This window comes from Populus alba, chromosome 5 (genome assembly GCF_005239225.2).
Source record: "Populus alba chromosome 5, ASM523922v2, whole genome shotgun sequence".
NCBI lineage: Eukaryota > Viridiplantae > Streptophyta > Magnoliopsida > Malpighiales > Salicaceae > Populus > Populus alba.
In genome coordinates, this window is record NC_133288.1 from 20,021,417 (window position 1) to 20,038,221 (window position 16,805).

Genomic DNA, 16,805 nt, shown 5'->3' on the forward strand with positions numbered 1-16,805 from the left:
GAACAAAACATACATGTATTAGATAAAGAACACATAACTTGGCTATATGTTCCTTAAAGATAGATAATGTTATTGTCATCAATATTACACATCCAATAAGATCCAAAATGAATATAGCTTTTATAGAAGTCTGATATTACTCTAAACCCTAAAGTAAGTGATCTCTCATTCACAATCTTATTCGTAACAAGAAAACTTCATCTTTCTCCTTTTTAAGCTTTGTTCTTTAAGCTTTATTTTATAAACACATATAACACAACTTTCTAATTTTCTTTTTCTTCACCACCAATGTTAACTTAATCATTGAAAGATTTTCTAAACCTATAAAAAAGAGTTTTTTTCCATGTGATTTATTTATCCAAATCCAATATTTTGTCTTTCGACCCATTATAACTTAAAAAAAAAAACCTATAATCTTCAACGGATTTTTAGCAACCTCACCAATTGCAAAACAATCTAAGCAACAACCACACTCTTAACTCAAAATATGGAATTCCAAACTACTACTTTGTATAGCCCCACCACTCTGATAAAGCTTTCACTGACATTATAGTCAATTTAGTTCCAATAATAGGTTGTTGAAGATTGCCATGAGTCTTAGTTGTCCAACTAAACTCCTTTTTTTCATATGAACATGGCAATTCATTATCATGTAGATAAGAAGATTTCCATTTTGTTCGTTACAAGTGCTTAATTATGCATAATCTCAAGATTGGTGGTTGATAATGATACTTTTCATTTCATGAATCTCTAACAATATGTTCATGTTTGCTTCTTTTAAGAAGATGTTTAAGGAATAATTTTCATGCTAAACACTAATTAAACACAAAAAGAAACTTAACTTTGTTATAAAAATAATTATGATTACAACACAAAGAAGCTATTGGATATCCAAAAAGATAAGAATTAATAGGTCGGTCTAATAAGGTTTCTTAGCTACTTATTCCAAACCAGAGATGGAAGGATATCATAATACATTTTGGTATCTAAATGTTTATGGGAAAGTTGTCTTTCAACCCTATATAACACAACACATCCACACACACTCTAAGTGACTATAGGACTATTAATTTTGACAGGTTCTAGTCTCCATGACAAATCTCCCTTCCTATTGAACAACTTATGTAAATAAAGGAAGACCCTAGATCTAAATTGAAGATTATAAGGGCCCTATTTTTACATGTTTGTCCAGAGGGCATGAAAGGACGCGACCTAAATGACTTTTCATGTAAAGTTAATTTTCTCTATTTAAAATATTTTGGATTGTTTTAATGTATTAGTGTCAAAAAATAATTTTTACAAAATAAAAAATATTATTTTGATATATTTTTTAATGAAAAATATTTTAAAAAATAATTGCTACTATGCTACTAAACAACCTTTGTGTCACACATTACAACTTGAAGATCCCCCCCTTTTTTTTAATATGTGCAACCTTGAATAATATTATTTTTATTTTTATTTTATTTAATTAATTTAATATGTGTGTTTATTTTTAATATCATTTGATTGAATAAAAATATTAATGTTAATAAACAAATTCAAAAATCATAACTGGATAAATGTGTTGTTTTATTAACGCATTCAAATTTTCTAATTTTATTTTTAATTATTGTTAATACTTTTTCTCTGATTATTAATTCATATAGTTGTCGATTTATTTGATTACATGTATTCATGAGCTTTTCAATTTACACTTTAATTTTTATGTAAAAAAATGCATTGAAAAAGCATGCATGTACAATTTTTTTTTTTTTGCAGAAGAAAAAAAAATATTTGGCCTAGCAAGAGACGCGTCATCTTATTTATTTTCACAAAAAATTTGCAAAAAAAAGGTCATTTAGGCAGGCTTGTGCGCGTGGGCCCTAATAAAATGGACCAAGCGGGCTGGTATGGCTTGCTAGGCTCAACAACGCTTGGCCTTTGCATTATTATTTTTTTTGTTTCTAATTTATCTTAAATTAATGCTCCTTTTATATGTTTTTAAAATATATTTTTTTTATTTATATTTAGATTAATATCCATTCTTTTATATATTTTTTTAAGATGTTTAGAGAGCCTTTTTGAAATGTAGATTATTTTTTAGTTATGCATTTAATTTTTTAGAAGGTTTTCTGATTCATCTATAATTTTTTTTAATTTTTTGCATAGATGAATTTTATTTTTGAAAAAAAAATTATTTTCAAATAATATTTCAAATATTTACAGTTTTGTATATTATTTTTTTCCTTTTTTTTATTCAATCAATTATTGTTTCATTGAATAAAAAAATTTAGTAAACACAGTCACGTTAATATTTCTTTTTGTAAAATTAAATATCTTGATCTACAACTGTTTCTTGATTTTTTTCAATTTTTTAAAGTTATTGTATATGATTTTTTTTATTTATTAACATTTATAGTTCTTGATTTTTTTAATTATATGTATACATAAACTTTTTGATTTGTATTTAGAATTTTTTTAAATACAAAAACATACATATAAAAAAATATCTGTATAAAATTGGTGAATTACGGATGAAGTTATATATATATATATATATATAGACACACACATGGTGTCATTCAATGAAGATATGATTGGATTGATGATTCCCCCGATCTTTCTTTCATTACTTGTACCTTATCCCCTTGCAAATTGCCACCTGGGACGTAGAACATCGGCCGTCAGATGATGACATAAATGGATCTAGCCCATGATAACAAGAATTGATGATCTCTCTCCATCTTTACGCATATTTTCCTCTCCACTTGTCAAAAATTAGGTCTTGCTTGTGCTTCTCCAATGATGGACTTACGTTCTTCAACCATCTGCAGCTTTTGGAGCTCTATTACTCTTCCAAACTACGATGGCAAGGAGATGACCTTATTGTTTTTATTTTCTAAAAGCAATTTATTTGTTTGTTCTTTGCGAAAATAATATTAAGAGCAATTTATTTACTTCATCTGAAAGTTGTAAGGGAGGATCGCTTCCAAATACGAAGGACATACCAGTTGACAGAGTATTTTTATTTCCTTTTACCAGATGTACTGTCCAATGCAGCAAAAGACATATCTCAAAACTGCCCTGCCCTGACGAAAAACAGCAATAGATAGGCTAACGAGGCAGTCAAAGGATGATTCTTGATTTGTACTTTGGGCAAAATATCTCCTCTCGGAAGGAATTTGATTTTCCTTTCTGTTTCTTTTTGCCTTTTCAGCTTTAAAAATACCCCATCTAAACCCATCTTCTTTCCTCTTCTACAGATTTCATCATGAATAATTTGAAGGATTGTGTCAATTGGGGCCTTTCTTTTCCTTTTTTTTTTTTTTTCTCTTTGGAATAGGAATAAGATGGGCTTTCTGTCCTTTGTCGTTTACATTACCACCTGCAAAAAGGGAGGTGTATTTCCAAACGACAGTTTCGATGGTTCCCTGAAAATGTATAATGTTCTTGATAACTCGTTGTCCTTCAATTCTAAAACATCTATTCATTATTTTATTTTTTTTTATTAATGTGAATGTTCAGGTTAATTTATGTACATCTCAACTAATTTATAGGTTTTAAAATTAACAATCATATAAATTTCTAATGAATCTGAAAAAACTTGAATTCATAATCATTAAAAAATAAACCCAAAAACCTGACTAACTAAACTATTTCTTGATGGTTTTCGGTGCATCTTATGTACAAGTGTCATAGAAAAACTATGAGGTCTCAGAAATTGAAGGCTTATTGCCCACCCGCATTCCCACTTTTAATACCGGCTTAATAAGTTGATTCAAGATTTAATTATTTAAAAACTCATGAAAAAATAAATCGATTCTCTCTCGTGAACTTGAACTTGCTGGTTTTAAAACCATGCTTTTAAGTCCCTGTTTTTATTTATTGAAAGATTTGACGGGCCTTGAATCATGCAATGGAGTAGGCTTCCTGTCCCTCTTAAAATTTGAATTCAAGACTCGCTAGTAGAAACTCCAAATGTGAACAGCTAAGCATGCCCTCGTTTGTAGATTGTAGCAAAGATGGTCAAATGAAAGAGATTATTTGTACTGTCTGTTTTACCCTACTCTGCATAATTGTATGCTAACCTATGGGCCTTTACGAGGGCCACAAGCAGTATCAGCTCACAGAAAGAAGAGGAAGAAGAAGAAGAAGAATTGCAGTAATTGTCCTTTTAACCACTTCTAGTTCCTACCTTTTTCTCAATACTTTACTCAGCACCAACCAGGCTACCACTAACGACAACTCCATTACAGAGCTCTCCAGCTATAGTTGTCCAAATGGGAGATCAAGAACCCTTTTTGTTAGGTTCCAAAGTAACGAACAAAAGTAGAGTCAATAATGGACCTAGTTCCATTTGAAGTTTGATGTTCTTCTTGTACGCCAAAAGGAAAATGAAAGGGATGGACTTCTACTTGCTGATGTGAAGGTTTTTACCTCTGGTAGAAACTGCAGAGTTGGGCTCTATTTTCTCCTCATATTTCCTTGACATTAGCAGCTTTCTTGTCGTTGTCCTGCCTTTCTTGTTTTCCTAACTCTTCATGTTTGCCATCAAATCACGAAGTCTATCTATTTTTCTTCAGCTATCTTCCTAATAATAATTCCCAACCAGACAATTAGTGGCTTTTCATTGGCTACGTCCCCTCCTTCCATCTGTCATGCTCTGGTTAGCAAGTCAATATCCCGCCATGTTTATAGCTCTAAAACCGAACACGTAATAATCATATTCCCCCCCCCCCCATCACACTAACTAGGAGAATGGTAAATGAATTCAAGCAAATACCTTGCCACTACATGGATCGACAGCGTTAAACCCGACCAGACTGGTCTGGTAATAAAATCCATACAGATTTAAAAATTTAAAGCCTATCTATGTCGATGATATTTTAACGTAAACGATGAACTAGTAAACTAGACTGTTCGCAGATTATGCCTAGCGCTAAATCTAATGTCACAGTAAATGTCAAATCTGCGCAACAACTCCATTAATTCCATGCAAGATTAACACTGTGCTAAAGACAGCTCCTAGAAGCATAAAGATGATTCATTTGTTAACTTACACTGGTTGGCCGAGGAGCATTGATTGCAAAAACCCTGAAATAATCGGTGAAGAATATCCAGGAAGAAGAGCAGTTCCAATTCAATTGAACCAGTGGTTCCCTCATTGAAAATTGGGTGACCAATCTTGTGTTCAATTGCTAGCTATAAATGCACTAACCTATGGATACTCTTACAACAAAAGATAAGTGGGCTATCTATACGATTGCGGCTTTGTTCACATGGAACAACAAATTCTTACAATAGACATCATCTAGACAACTACCAATTTGTCATGACTTGTTTTTGTAGTTCTCTGCCTCTTAAATGTCTGGCAGATGGATCCATATTGTTAGGTTAAACATCAGCTTCCGCTTCCAAACTGTCCGTAACTAGTGGCATGTTATGCCTTCACTGTCGAAGGACATTAGAGCTATTATTCTCCTTGGCATTAGCAAATAGCTACTTCATACCAAACCAAAAAAAGAAAGAAAAAGAAAAAAAGCAGTTGCATTCGCCCAGTAATAGTCTAGTATTCCTGTCATATAGTGAGCTCAAGGAATTCTTGTGGGATTTGCAGCTTTGCTGGCGGGAGCTGAGCAGGGATTTTGGCACGTAGCAGGTGCATGCGTCTTTGGAACGAAGCTACTCTAAGAAGAAGAGGAGGAACAGGAACTCGGATGTTCTTGGTGTGGAATGTTCAGCGAGTCATTGGAGGGCCAGTGTACGGTTTGATCCACGATGAGATATGGGCCTGGATGTGGTAACTGACAAGTGGTAACCTTGGCCCAGCACCTATCAGCCCGTGCTCTACTTGGATGTCTTCGGTATACTTACTTTTTAAAAAGTGTTTTTTTATCTGAAAATATATAAAAATAATATATTTTAAAAATTATTTTTAACATCAAAATAATTTAAAAACATAAATAAAATTAATTTGAAAAAAAAAATTAAAAAATCACAAAACACAATTTCAACCACACAAAAAAAAAACCAAACAGCCCCTACAAATGAGCTCCCAGCAACATAGAGGACGTGAGGAATGCAACATAAGAAAACTAATCCAATCATTGTTGAAACTCTAAACATGCCAATAAAACATGAAGGAATTACGTGGATTTCTCTGAAGATGAGGTGCGTCTGAACCAATGGGTTCAATTTCCTAAAGATCGTTCCAATTTCCAAAGGTGCCTGTACAAGTGAATGATGCGCGTGGCATTCTTGGCGTGGTAGCTGGTGATCTCCATTTATGGTCTCCCGAAGGGCCACAATCACTGACGCTTACCGTCACATAAGATCACGTGGCACATGGGACAAACGGGAAATATGGAATAAGCATGAAGGAAACAGTAACGATTTAAGCAACACATGGAGGAAACAAGGACCACGGTTCTCGACGTCTCAATTCTCACAGTACGAGAACCTAAAGACAAACACACGCAAAGGCATATGGGCTAAAGCTAGATGCAAGGACTGCCACCTTTTTAAGAATGATACTGAAATTAACGATGATACCTCAAAGGGTAATCATGGCCATAACACTGCAATCAGAGATTACGCGGGAACAGCAAACCAAACTCACTTTTGTGTTCATATCAAACAAAATGTGTGCTGTGGCAAAAGCTGTGAGGAGATGTCAGGAAAGACCACTTAAGATTTGAACAAATAGGAGGTAGGACAGTAGCACTGCAGAATGCCCCATAACTTCTACTTAAAGCAAAGGTTGTGTGATTCGAATCACAAACCCTCTGAGCAACCTAGTACATGATATGATATGTCGCGTTTGTCGCGTCATCGACCAGCTCAAGTCAAAGTTTCCACCAATCACTAGCTCCAAAAACAACAACAAAAAATAAAGATCAAACGTAGCGATAATCATTTGATTTGGATGCCACAATTCCTCTAACAGTAAACTGTCATGAAAACGAAACTATTGAACCCCTGGCCATACATGAAAACTTGTTTCATGCATCACAACTTGTAGGTCAATCGTGTTACACATGCATAGGAATACAGCAGCAATATAAATTGTCATAATTTTGATCACTTCAACGGACTCCTCTTTCTCTTTACCTCATATGGAACAAATAGAGGAAAAAGTTTATCCAATCATGGTGCGCTTTCGACCCCTTTGTCGAACTGTAATAGGTTATAAACAATAACAAAATGAGAATCGTACAAGGAAAAAAAAATAGTAGTAGTGGAGAAGTTGATCAATTAGGAGAGCAGGATTGCACCTTGAGCTAGCTTGTTCAATGTAGATGACCACTGCTTTGAGGACTTTCTGTACCCGGCGAGAATGCGGTCCATCTGTACAAGAGTATAGATCATGAGCAAAGTTCTATTTTGCAGGTTTCTATTCACTTCCATGTTAACTTCGCACAGTAAAAGATAAAACTATAAGAAAGCACTTCAAGAACCAATGTTTCGGCAGTTGCTTTAACAAATTCATTATGACAATTTTGTCGAAACCTGGCTCATTTCTATTCCTGTACTAACTACAAAGGTCAAACTCGTGCAAATTCTCAATAGTTTTACTGTTCCATGGCAAATTCTCAATTGGTCTCACTCTTTTATTCTCGATGTATTTAAAACTCCTTTTCCTCTCATCTGTCAGCAATCCAAAATAGCATACATGAAATTAGGATATGAGTAAAAAATTAGTCTTGGCTCACCACATTTCCACATGAAGAATGCATTGAAAGTAAGGCTCGTTCCAGTACATATAAATCAACAGCTTTGTCCTCAGGGAGGGTTGATGTGAAGCTAAGGCCGAAATCAATAAGGACCTGAGAGAAGATAGCTCTGGTTGTGATGCAGAGATATGGTAACAATCAAGTAAACAAACAGAGAGAACAAGGATTTCTTCGCCTCTACTATAACAGATAAAATAACTCACCAATTGATTGGTACCAATCCGAAGTAGCATATTTGATGTGGTCAAGTCACCATGAATAAGACCACCGTCATGTAGTTTTCCAATTGAATCGCCAATCTGCATTGCGATGTCATCCAATCGTTCTTCCACAATACCATGTAACCCGAATTCAAGGAGGACATCTTTCACAGAAGGACCCTCCACATACTCAAATGTTAGAGAATGCAGAAGTGGGTCCACAGCATACAACACAGGAGTAGACACCCCTAGTCGTCTTGCCTTTGTCATACATCTAGCTTCCTGCTCCAAAGTTCACGGAAAACATTCAACACTTGCTTCTGCAATATGTAAAGAAAACCAGTGAAAAAAAATACAAACTTGTGACTCACCGCATTTAAACGCTTGAGAGTAAGTTTAGAATCCAGAGTCGGATGCCTGTACTTCTTCGAGAAACGTTCCTTCACAACAGACCTCCTTCCAACAAAATTTGACTCAAAAACCCTCTGAAAGAGAAAAACCCCAAACAAACAAACAAAAACAATAATAGCGCGGCGTATGCAAGAATTCAAACAACAGAACATACTCGATAAAATTTGTGACTGAATGTGCTGTGTTGGGGTGTGGGTGCAGTCATAATAAGGGAAACGCAAAATCATGTCGTCTCAGGACATAACAATGTTACAAGAGAACTCACCGCTTCAGCTCCTTGCTTGATCAAAATGAGGGAGCTATCTTTGACCTCTTCAGCATCTATCTCCATAATGTTCTGTACCAACAGAATTTACCCAACCCCGCCCATATGCATAAAAATTAGCAACAAAGAATCATAACACACCAAAATACTGTTTTCGAGGTTTGAGTCTTTAAATTTATTTATTTTTCTCTTCCAGCGTTGCAAATATCACGAGTGAGTGAACCTAACTTAAGGTCAAAGCAAAAGCCCCGAAAGTTTAAAAAGGAAAAGCAACCACATCACTTATAAGAGACGAAATGGTAAAGTTGAATTCCTTGCACGAACTCTAGTAGGTTATAGAAAAGAAGAGGAGACTGGTAGGTACCTTTGTACTGTTTAATAAAGTGAAAGATCAGCCGCCGCCGCCGCCGCGCCGAGGTAACAGAGAGACACGCACTGCTTACTGCTTAACCCTCTCGCTTCAACCTTCCCTTTCCTTACTCTCCGATTTTTTTGGGTCAACTTGAGTCTCTCGCTCAACACGATGCCGTTTCTTGTATGAAAGTAAGGAAAACAGATGGGGCGTTTTCGCAAGGACACCTAAAAGGCTAAAACCACTTCACACGACGTCGTTTTAACAGCCACCTGTCATTGTTAAACCCTAATTTTATATCCCAAACCTGCCTTTTAGTTCCAGAAATGGTGATTAATTTTGCAAAATTGGATTTAATTAACCAGATAATTAATTTGCCAACGTTGAAAACCTGAAACTCTTATTTTTCTTTTTTCAGTCGACAAATACAGAATCACAAAGCACGCCGCTAATTGCATTGCTAATTGGTAATTTGCAATTAAACGGCGTCACCAGCAACCACATTATAACAATTACGGGCCAACCTAATACAATCCAACCAATGAAAAGCCTCCGCGTTAGGATCCCTGTCGACCACAACATCAGACACCGTAACCTGCACCGCACCTCTGTATCCTGCAATCCTGCCACGAACTCTAGTCACGACTCCGATTTTAATCTCCAATGCAAAATGAGCAGCCATGTCAGCAATTAATTTAACATTAGCAGGATTACGGCGTGAAAAGTAAGGAGAGGTGAGCTGGTTGAGCCAGAGAACGCAGGTGACGCAGCCAGTGCCGTCGTCAATTGTGAATTTGAGAAATTTGTTTGGTTTTAGCTCGCGGGAGGTGATGACGCCGAGGATCTCGGTGCGGGAGATGATAGTGTTTTTGCGAGTGAAGGTGATCGGTTCGTAGGTGGAGAACGAGGGAGTTTGGGTTAGAGAAAGGAGATCGAAGGCTAAGAGCTTTGCGTGTGTGTTTTGCAGTCTCTGATCCATCAGACAAAAGGGGTGAAAAAAATTAAAAAGAAAGAGGAATTAGTAGATAACTATCTAAATTCATCGCATGGTTTTCTTTAAAGAGAAGGGTGTTTTTGTTAATATATTCTGAGTGGAGGGTGTTTTTGTTACTGACAAAACGAAGTCGTGTCGGCAGCAAAAACTAAAGTCGAGTGTCGGTCGGTCTCCTCCTCTACGAGATAGTTAGAAAGAGTGAAGTAAAAAACCCTAACCCCCTTTTGCCCACTCAAAAGGGATTGCGATTTGCTACAATGAAGAGGCAAACGCCGTGGAGCGATGAGGAGGATGATTCCTCGTCGTCTTCGGGTTCAGATTCAGATGGCGCAGCAGCTGGCAAGAAATCATCTAGACAAAAGAAATCTAAAGGTAATAAATATTTCTTGAACAGACGTATTATATTACATTCTTTAAGAAATATTTAATTTCCTGATAGTCAAATAAAAGCATAATAACGTTAATTAATGTATGATGATTGAATGGAAGGAAGAAAGATGGATGTGTAACGAATGAATTCTGGTCGGTACTAAGGAAAAACCTAGAAAGTCCAGGTTGTTAAAGAGACAGACATACTAAGAAGAATCTTAATGGGCTGTTTTTGCTCCCTCTGATGCTAGTTGTTGTATTGTTAATTGTTCCTTAACCATTTTGTTAATCATTTTGGTATCCTGTGTTCGTTTCTTCTATTCTTGAGATTTGTTTTTGGCTACTATAGAAAGTTTTGAGATTACCCATATGAACAGGCAAGTCTGGAAAGCTCAAGAGTGGTGGTGCTGTGGACTTTGAAGCGTTGAGACAACATGGGTATAAAGGGGGGTTGTCAGTCCTGAGTGTGCCAGCACCAAAAGATGACACGAAACCAGACTGGACTTGGTCTACTGGCAAAGAGCGTCGCGAAACCACGGATGTTGGAGAATCCTACCAAGAACGACAGAAAACAAGATATGCATTGAGGGATGGAGAGGCTTTGATGAATGTGCAAACTTCTAAAGAGAAGAAAAATATGTCATTCCAGCAGAAAGAGAAGAGGAAACGAGAGCTTGGTCAGGCTAGTAGGGGGAAGAATTATGTTGAAGAAGAGAAGAGGTTGTTAAGGGAAAGCGGTGTCTACTCTGGTTTTGATGCGTGATCACTGATGCTGATGCTCCTTGTTATGCAAGGGACTTGAAAATCCTGTTAATTTAGGGACTTTCTTGCACCAATATGATTGGTTTGTACCATGCAATTAGATCTAGTGTGATTTACCGTGTGCTTTTTGATAGATTTTTGTCTGACAGGAAAATCAAAGTGGTAAATTGTCAACTGATTTACTGCATTTTCTTGCCCCCGGCCAATATTTCCTTTTGTGCTACTGGCCAGAGCTGCTTTTCCAGATCGTTTCAATGGAAATCGTGTGCACCTTTAATTTTTCAGCATCTATATGTATAGTAATTATTCGGAGTAGGCTAAGCTTGTGGGTAAGTTGCCCGAAAATGTCTGCGAAAACTTTAATAAGTATAATAATTCCACACAAAATGGTGTACAATTTGACTATTCTACAAGGTTATTAGAAATATCTTATTAAACTTAAAATCCAGTCTCACAACAATGCAGTAAACAAAACTGTAGATCCTCGGGTCAGAAATTCAATAGAGGTAGCCTTTCGAAAACTGGTAGCGCATGAAATAGAAACCTCAATCTTCTACAAACTGCTCCGACCTTAATCTTAGATTTGGTCAAACACTTCCCTCAATATCAAGGAAAAAATTTCATACCACGCAGGGCCTTTTTCAGCATCCATGTTCGGGTTTGGAATTACAGACTCCATGGGAAGGCAAGCGTGGTCACTTTGAGGACGGAGCAGGAGATCTACTGGAAAGAGTCCTGTATATGGCTCTGATAGTATTGGGAGTTGTTCTGCAACAGCCTCCAACAAGGGCAGCCCCAATCTCACACCATTTGTTTACATGTGATACAAAATCTTGATCTGATATGCCTGTGTTTTGCTGCAACAGAAAGTGAGTTGACACAGTTAAATGGCATTTTAAAAAATAGAACCAGCCAAGAAGTTGTAAGATACAGACAGAAAATAGTGTTCCGCAAGGCAAATTTGCTTGCAATTACTTTTGGAAGAGCTTGAGAGAATCCTTTTCTTGAAGTAACAAGGACTAACTGATGCCTTCGAATATTATTAAAAAACAATATGGAAATAATTTCCATGTGCTTTCCACAGCCATCAAAATGAACTCACCACCCATTCCTTTCGCTTGCCATCGTAACTCTCTCCACTGTTTGGATAAATAAGTATTGGTTTTGTAGTCACCTGATAAAATCATTCATGAAGATAGAAAATTTTCATTAAGCACAAGTGCCAGACACCCGTTAACTTTATTATATATATATATATTTATATATATATATATATATTAAGAACATGAAATCATTTGTATTTTTTATCCAACAACTATTTTAACATAAAATAGAAACCATGAAGTCAAGGGGCAAGTGTTATAACTGTTGCTGCCATAGAACATCCACCCAAGTCATCTAGTATCAAGCGATGTTATAAGCCAACAGCTATCCATTACCACATTCTTTATACCAACAGTGCACAGTGGAATATATTGCAAGACCATATTGGACCCAAAAAAAAGTACAAAATCATCAATATCATCTTAAATCTCCAAAATAGACAAGGAGCTTATCACGATTGTAAAATTCCTAAGCTATGGTTGATGTTACTTTAGTTCATTCAATTCTTAAATTCAATCGCAGTTATTGACTTTTTAACCAGAGAAAAATAAAAGATAATTGTAAGTTCAAACACTGTCGAAGAAATCAATTCTTAAATTCAATCACAGTTCTTGACTTTTTAACAGAGAAAAATAAATGGTAATTGTAAGTTCAAACACTATCAAAGAAATTGGGCTATTGTTAATTTATTGACCAAGAAAAATTTTAACCCCATTGTAATCATTGACAACTTCAATACAATTTTGTGGACGGCCTGTTTGGGATTGTGATAACGATAGCAGTTCAAAATGCATTTCGCTTAGAAATGCATCAAAATAAAGTTTTTTTTATTTTATTTTATTTTTAAAAAATTTCATTTTAAGTAAAAAAAAAATTCGAAGCTTTTGGGAAAGCGGTTTGCACGGCGTTCCCAAACACATAGATGGCAAGTATTATTTTTCTGTTCTTCTTGCTTCATTGTTGTTTATATTTCTAGCATGGATAAATAAGTTCATTAACGGAGGAAAGAGTTTTGATGGTCAGTTATTGTACAAATGACATTGGTCTGAATTTGCATCAGGTTGAGACAAGTTATGGCCACCAATAATGAACACTGTAGTTCAGTGCTTCATTGGGAACATTTAAAAACATCAACAAAAGAATAGCAGGAAGACAAAAAGCATACCTTTTTAATAGATAAAATCAGTTCATGAATAAACCTAGGAGGTGTGCAGTTGATCCCCACTGCAACTACATTCTTGCATGATTCAGCAATTGAAGCACAGTCAAGCAAAGAGTCACCACTAACCACGCTAACACCATCCTTAGAGTTAAAAGAGAACCATGCAGGAATCTTTATGTCTTCTTCCTTCAAGAGCTCAACATAAGCCTGAACAAACACAGACATAGTCAATGGGAAAATAAGCACCAAAACGAAATGTAGCACCAGTATTAACTTCGTTTCCTATTCCTAGATTTGATCATGACTTTCCTCTTAGAGAAAGAAATTAAAATGTTATGATATGACAAAGGATCTATCTGATCAATACCTGAGCTTCTACTTTATTTGGAACTGTTTCAAACGCTATGAGGTCAGCACCTGATTCTGCAAGAATCTGTACCCTTCTGCGATGAAAATCTTTCAAGGTTTCAAGGGTAATTGCATCACCATAGTTCCCACTGTAAAGGGAGAGCACCAATAAAAGGTAAAGAAAGTATAATTAGAACTTTACTCTCTATTAAGGATAGTAGGAAACCCTCTTTCTGAAAGGATATCAAACCACATTCTGATGCCATCAAGCTTAAGGCCATGTTCATTTTCTCAGATTCGATAAAAAAAATCTTAAGTGTAAGTCTCCACAACGCTTTTAAAACATCACTGTTAATTGATGTTTGATAGTGAACACATGCTGATACCATCAAGCTTAGACCATGTTCATTTTCTCAGATCCAATAAGAACCCTAAAGAATAAGTCTCCGCAAAGCTTTTAAAATTAAAATTAAGAGCACTAAGAGATATGACGGTTGATTGGCACATGATAGTGATATAAATAGATATGTGCAGTGACGCCGCTCATGCAATTACTAACTAGAGGTTGACTCACCTGTACTCAGATCCATCAGCTAAATAAGCTCCATAACTTCCAATGGAAGCTGCAACTAAAATAGGTCGTTGTTTCAGAACCCTACCATTATTGCTATCAGGAGAACCTTTTTGGCATCTATCATAATAAATATCCCTTGCCTCACATGCAATTTCCACGCTTTTCCTGAGCAGGGATTCACTTTCTTCACTAGAGAAACCTTTTGCCTTAAATCCCTGGATGGTGGCCTGTCCATATTCAAGTGAAACTGAGTGTAAGTTCCACAAGCGGGCACATGCACGCAGGCACATATAGATCATTGTTATTACCTGATAAGATGCTGTTATGATAATATCCGCACCAGCTTCAAGATAGTCAAGGTGTACCTGCTCGGTCAAGAAACTCATTAACCAATGGAAAGATACCACATATCAACATTTCACATGGTTTCATGTATAACCAAAACTTAAAAAAAAAAAAAAAAAAAAGATTGTCAAATAGAAAAAGATGGCAGCAATTCCTAAAATAGTAGTTATTTATCTATTAGCAGTCTTGATAACAAATGAATCTATACATCAATTGCATTTGGTTTTCCACATTAGTACTTTTACCGCTGGAATCAATGAAATACTGTTGCCAGAAAGACAAAATAAAACTTGCAGTTATATGGCATTTTTCCTAAGATATATGAGTGATTTCTGAAACTTAAACTTGCTTTCCATTATGCTATTTTCTTTTCCTTTTTATTTATATGGTTGATTATATTTCTCATGCATAAAGTTTTACGGACATATTTTTCTTGGCTAAACTGAAGAATTTAAGAAAGGCGCAAGAATTTTAAGAATAAATATCAATGTAGGTTAATCAAATGTTTTATGCACTTAATGTTTGTCTTTATAACGCATATCAGTTTCTGTAATATTAGACAAATCTAGTTGATATATCTTTATCTATTTCTACTTAACTGTTCTGAAGAAATACTTTACAACCCCCCACCCAAAAAAAAACCCTAACGCAAAAGGAAAAATTTATTAATAATTACAATTGCATGCTTGTCAAAGTTCAACCTCCAATCCTCAATCAAAAACAGAGTGGTCCAATTTCATTTAAAAAAACCCATTGTTCAATAAGAAAGCAGAGTGGCCCAAATTAAATACAATATACTATATTAAATACTCTGAAGTCCCTGCAGATTTTCAACCAACACAAAACAGCATAGCTGAGTTTTGACAAGTAAGATCAAAAACGTGATGACCACATCTACATGGGCCATGGTCATGGTCATTGGGGTGAGTCTATCCAGATTCCAACTTTTACAGTGAGTCCTATTTTATTCACACATCTGAGTTTTTGCACTACCAATCAAGAAACAAATCTATAAAGTTGATTCAAGAACACAAACGCGCACCCAATCATAGATAGATAGAACTGAAAACAGCCCACATAGTGGTCCATACTCTTCACCAATTTAATTTACCACTGTCCTTCTCTGTTGTAAGCTAATGCCACTCTAATACGCTCAAAATTTCCAATTGACCTCACGCACCTACCCCCTTTCTCTCAAAAGGGTTTGCGTGACATGAATTCGAAATTTCTGTCAGCGAAAAATGACACAGATTTCTTCCTACTTTATAAGTCTTGGCTTCTTTTCTTCTTCTTTTTTTTCAATTTCTTGCGTTAAAAAAAAATTCAAGGGTCTTAAGGCACCATTTGCTCCACATTTAAAAGAGAAAAGAAACTCGAAAATCAAAGCAGAGACAGCATCACTTTTAACAGCAACAGAAACACATTAATATATATATAGAGAGAGAGAGGGGAGGGGGCACCTCGCGAACGAGATGAGGGGAAGTAAGAAGACACTTGGCACTCCAGAGAGGATCATTGAGGTCAGCGCCGTGTCGTTCGAGCTCCGTCGCGAGACCACCGTCGATAATGGCGACGCCGCCTGATTGGCGGAGGAAATCAGTCATAAAGGACGAGGTCTCGGCGGCGGGATGTCCCATCTTAAAATTTGTGTCTTTCCTTTCCAGCAGAGGGTTTATGTGTTTGGAAAGTTTGTATTTCCTTCCCAGCTTATGTCGGTTGCGCTTTGGTTTGATCAGAGTATTTATAGAGTACAAAGGTTGTGGAGAAGGGCACCCATAAGTTGTCCAATCTTTGCAATAATATCCTCTCTACTTCGAATGTTTACTTTCCAACCCCTCACGTTTTTCAATTTTTGTATCCAATCCTTCGACAATCATTTAATTTAACACAATAATTGTTTCGTCTTGATAATTGTTATTAGCTTAGCTATTTTGTTTAGGAGCTGCCTCTACTGTAATTACTCAAAAGGATTTTCCTTCCTTTTACCAATAAAAGTTTTCCATGTTTTCAGAAGAACAAAGAAAATCGCCTCATCTGTCATGGAGTGCAGCACAAGAAGTCTCTTACTTCTTCACTGTAAACCCCCAAATGGGGCAATAAGAAGAGTAATCTCTGATGCAATCCATACACCACCACTTGCTAATCCAATAACATCACCATCAAAATAGCACAGGCAAAGATCACAGGTGATTATCTTAGGTTGG

General features: G+C 36.0%; 4 protein-coding genes across 5 annotated transcripts; 1 reads left to right on the forward strand and 3 right to left on the reverse strand.

The window, feature by feature from the left end:
- Positions 1-6,872: 6,872 nt before the first annotated feature.
- Positions 6,873-9,143, reverse strand: LOC118061668 (uncharacterized). Of its 2 annotated transcripts, XM_035075184.2 has the most exons (7): positions 8,956-9,141; positions 8,592-8,663; positions 8,287-8,400; positions 7,919-8,197; positions 7,695-7,808; positions 7,257-7,329; positions 6,873-7,158 (listed from the first exon to the last, which is right to left on the reverse strand). In XM_035075184.2, exons 2-7 carry the CDS (start codon positions 8,655-8,657, stop codon positions 7,121-7,123), a joined length of 684 nt encoding a protein of 227 aa, XP_034931075.1. In that variant the 5' UTR covers positions 8,658-8,663; positions 8,956-9,141; the 3' UTR covers positions 6,873-7,120. The 2 variants fall into 2 exon arrangements, with proteins under 2 accessions (XP_034931075.1, XP_073265626.1); XM_073409525.1 differs by lacking the exon at positions 8,287-8,400 and having other exon boundaries at positions 7,919-8,235; positions 8,956-9,143.
- A 169-nt stretch (positions 9,144-9,312) lies between these two features.
- On the reverse strand, positions 9,313-9,926 carry LOC118061670 (CST complex subunit STN1). The gene has a single exon (XM_035075186.2). The coding sequence runs from the start codon at positions 9,920-9,922 to the stop codon at positions 9,422-9,424; it is 501 nt and encodes a 166-aa protein (XP_034931077.1). The 5' UTR covers positions 9,923-9,926; the 3' UTR covers positions 9,313-9,421.
- Positions 9,927-10,174: 248 nt separating this feature from the next.
- Positions 10,175-11,352, forward strand: LOC118061669 (uncharacterized). Its single transcript, XM_035075185.2, has 2 exons — positions 10,175-10,309; positions 10,684-11,352. The coding sequence occupies exons 1-2, from the start codon at positions 10,195-10,197 to the stop codon at positions 11,067-11,069; spliced, it is 501 nt and encodes a 166-aa protein (XP_034931076.1). The 5' UTR covers positions 10,175-10,194; the 3' UTR covers positions 11,070-11,352.
- Positions 11,353-11,466: 114 nt separating this feature from the next.
- LOC118061667 (homocysteine S-methyltransferase 2) lies at positions 11,467-16,336 on the reverse strand. The gene is made up of 7 exons (XM_035075182.2): positions 16,062-16,336; positions 14,565-14,621; positions 14,257-14,483; positions 13,702-13,831; positions 13,338-13,541; positions 12,171-12,242; positions 11,467-11,925 (listed from the first exon to the last, which is right to left on the reverse strand). Exons 1-7 carry the CDS (start codon positions 16,236-16,238, stop codon positions 11,764-11,766), a joined length of 1,029 nt encoding a protein of 342 aa, XP_034931073.1. The 5' UTR covers positions 16,239-16,336; the 3' UTR covers positions 11,467-11,763.
- Between the last annotated feature and the right edge of the window lie 469 nt (positions 16,337-16,805).

Excerpts from the sequence above, each read along its gene's own strand:
- LOC118061667 (XM_035075182.2), bottom strand. The coding sequence starts at position 16,238 with ATGGGACATCCCGCCGCCGAGACCTCGTCCTTTATGACTGATTTCCTC. Across the intron at positions 13,832-14,256 it reads GCTGATGGATCTGAGTACAG|TGGGAACTATGGTGATGCAA; the intron begins GTGAGTCAACCT and ends CTCCCTTTACAG. Across the intron at positions 11,926-12,170 it reads GCAAGCGAAAGGAATGGGTG|CAAAACACAGGCATATCAGA; the intron begins GTGAGTTCATTT and ends TTTCTGTTGCAG.
- LOC118061669 (XM_035075185.2), top strand. The coding sequence starts at position 10,195 with ATGAAGAGGCAAACGCCGTGGAGCGATGAGGAGGATGATTCCTCGTCG. Across the intron at positions 10,310-10,683 it reads TAGACAAAAGAAATCTAAAG|GCAAGTCTGGAAAGCTCAAG; the intron begins GTAATAAATATT and ends CCATATGAACAG.
- LOC118061670 (XM_035075186.2), bottom strand. The coding sequence starts at position 9,922 with ATGGATCAGAGACTGCAAAACACACACGCAAAGCTCTTAGCCTTCGAT.
- LOC118061668 (XM_035075184.2), bottom strand. The coding sequence starts at position 8,657 with ATGGAGATAGATGCTGAAGAGGTCAAAGATAGCTCCCTCATTTTGATC. Across the intron at positions 8,198-8,286 it reads CTCTCAAGCGTTTAAATGCG|GAAGCTAGATGTATGACAAA; the intron begins GTGAGTCACAAG and ends ACTTTGGAGCAG. Across the intron at positions 7,809-7,918 it reads GGATTGGTACCAATCAATTG|GTCCTTATTGATTTCGGCCT; the intron begins GTGAGTTATTTT and ends ATCTTCTCTCAG.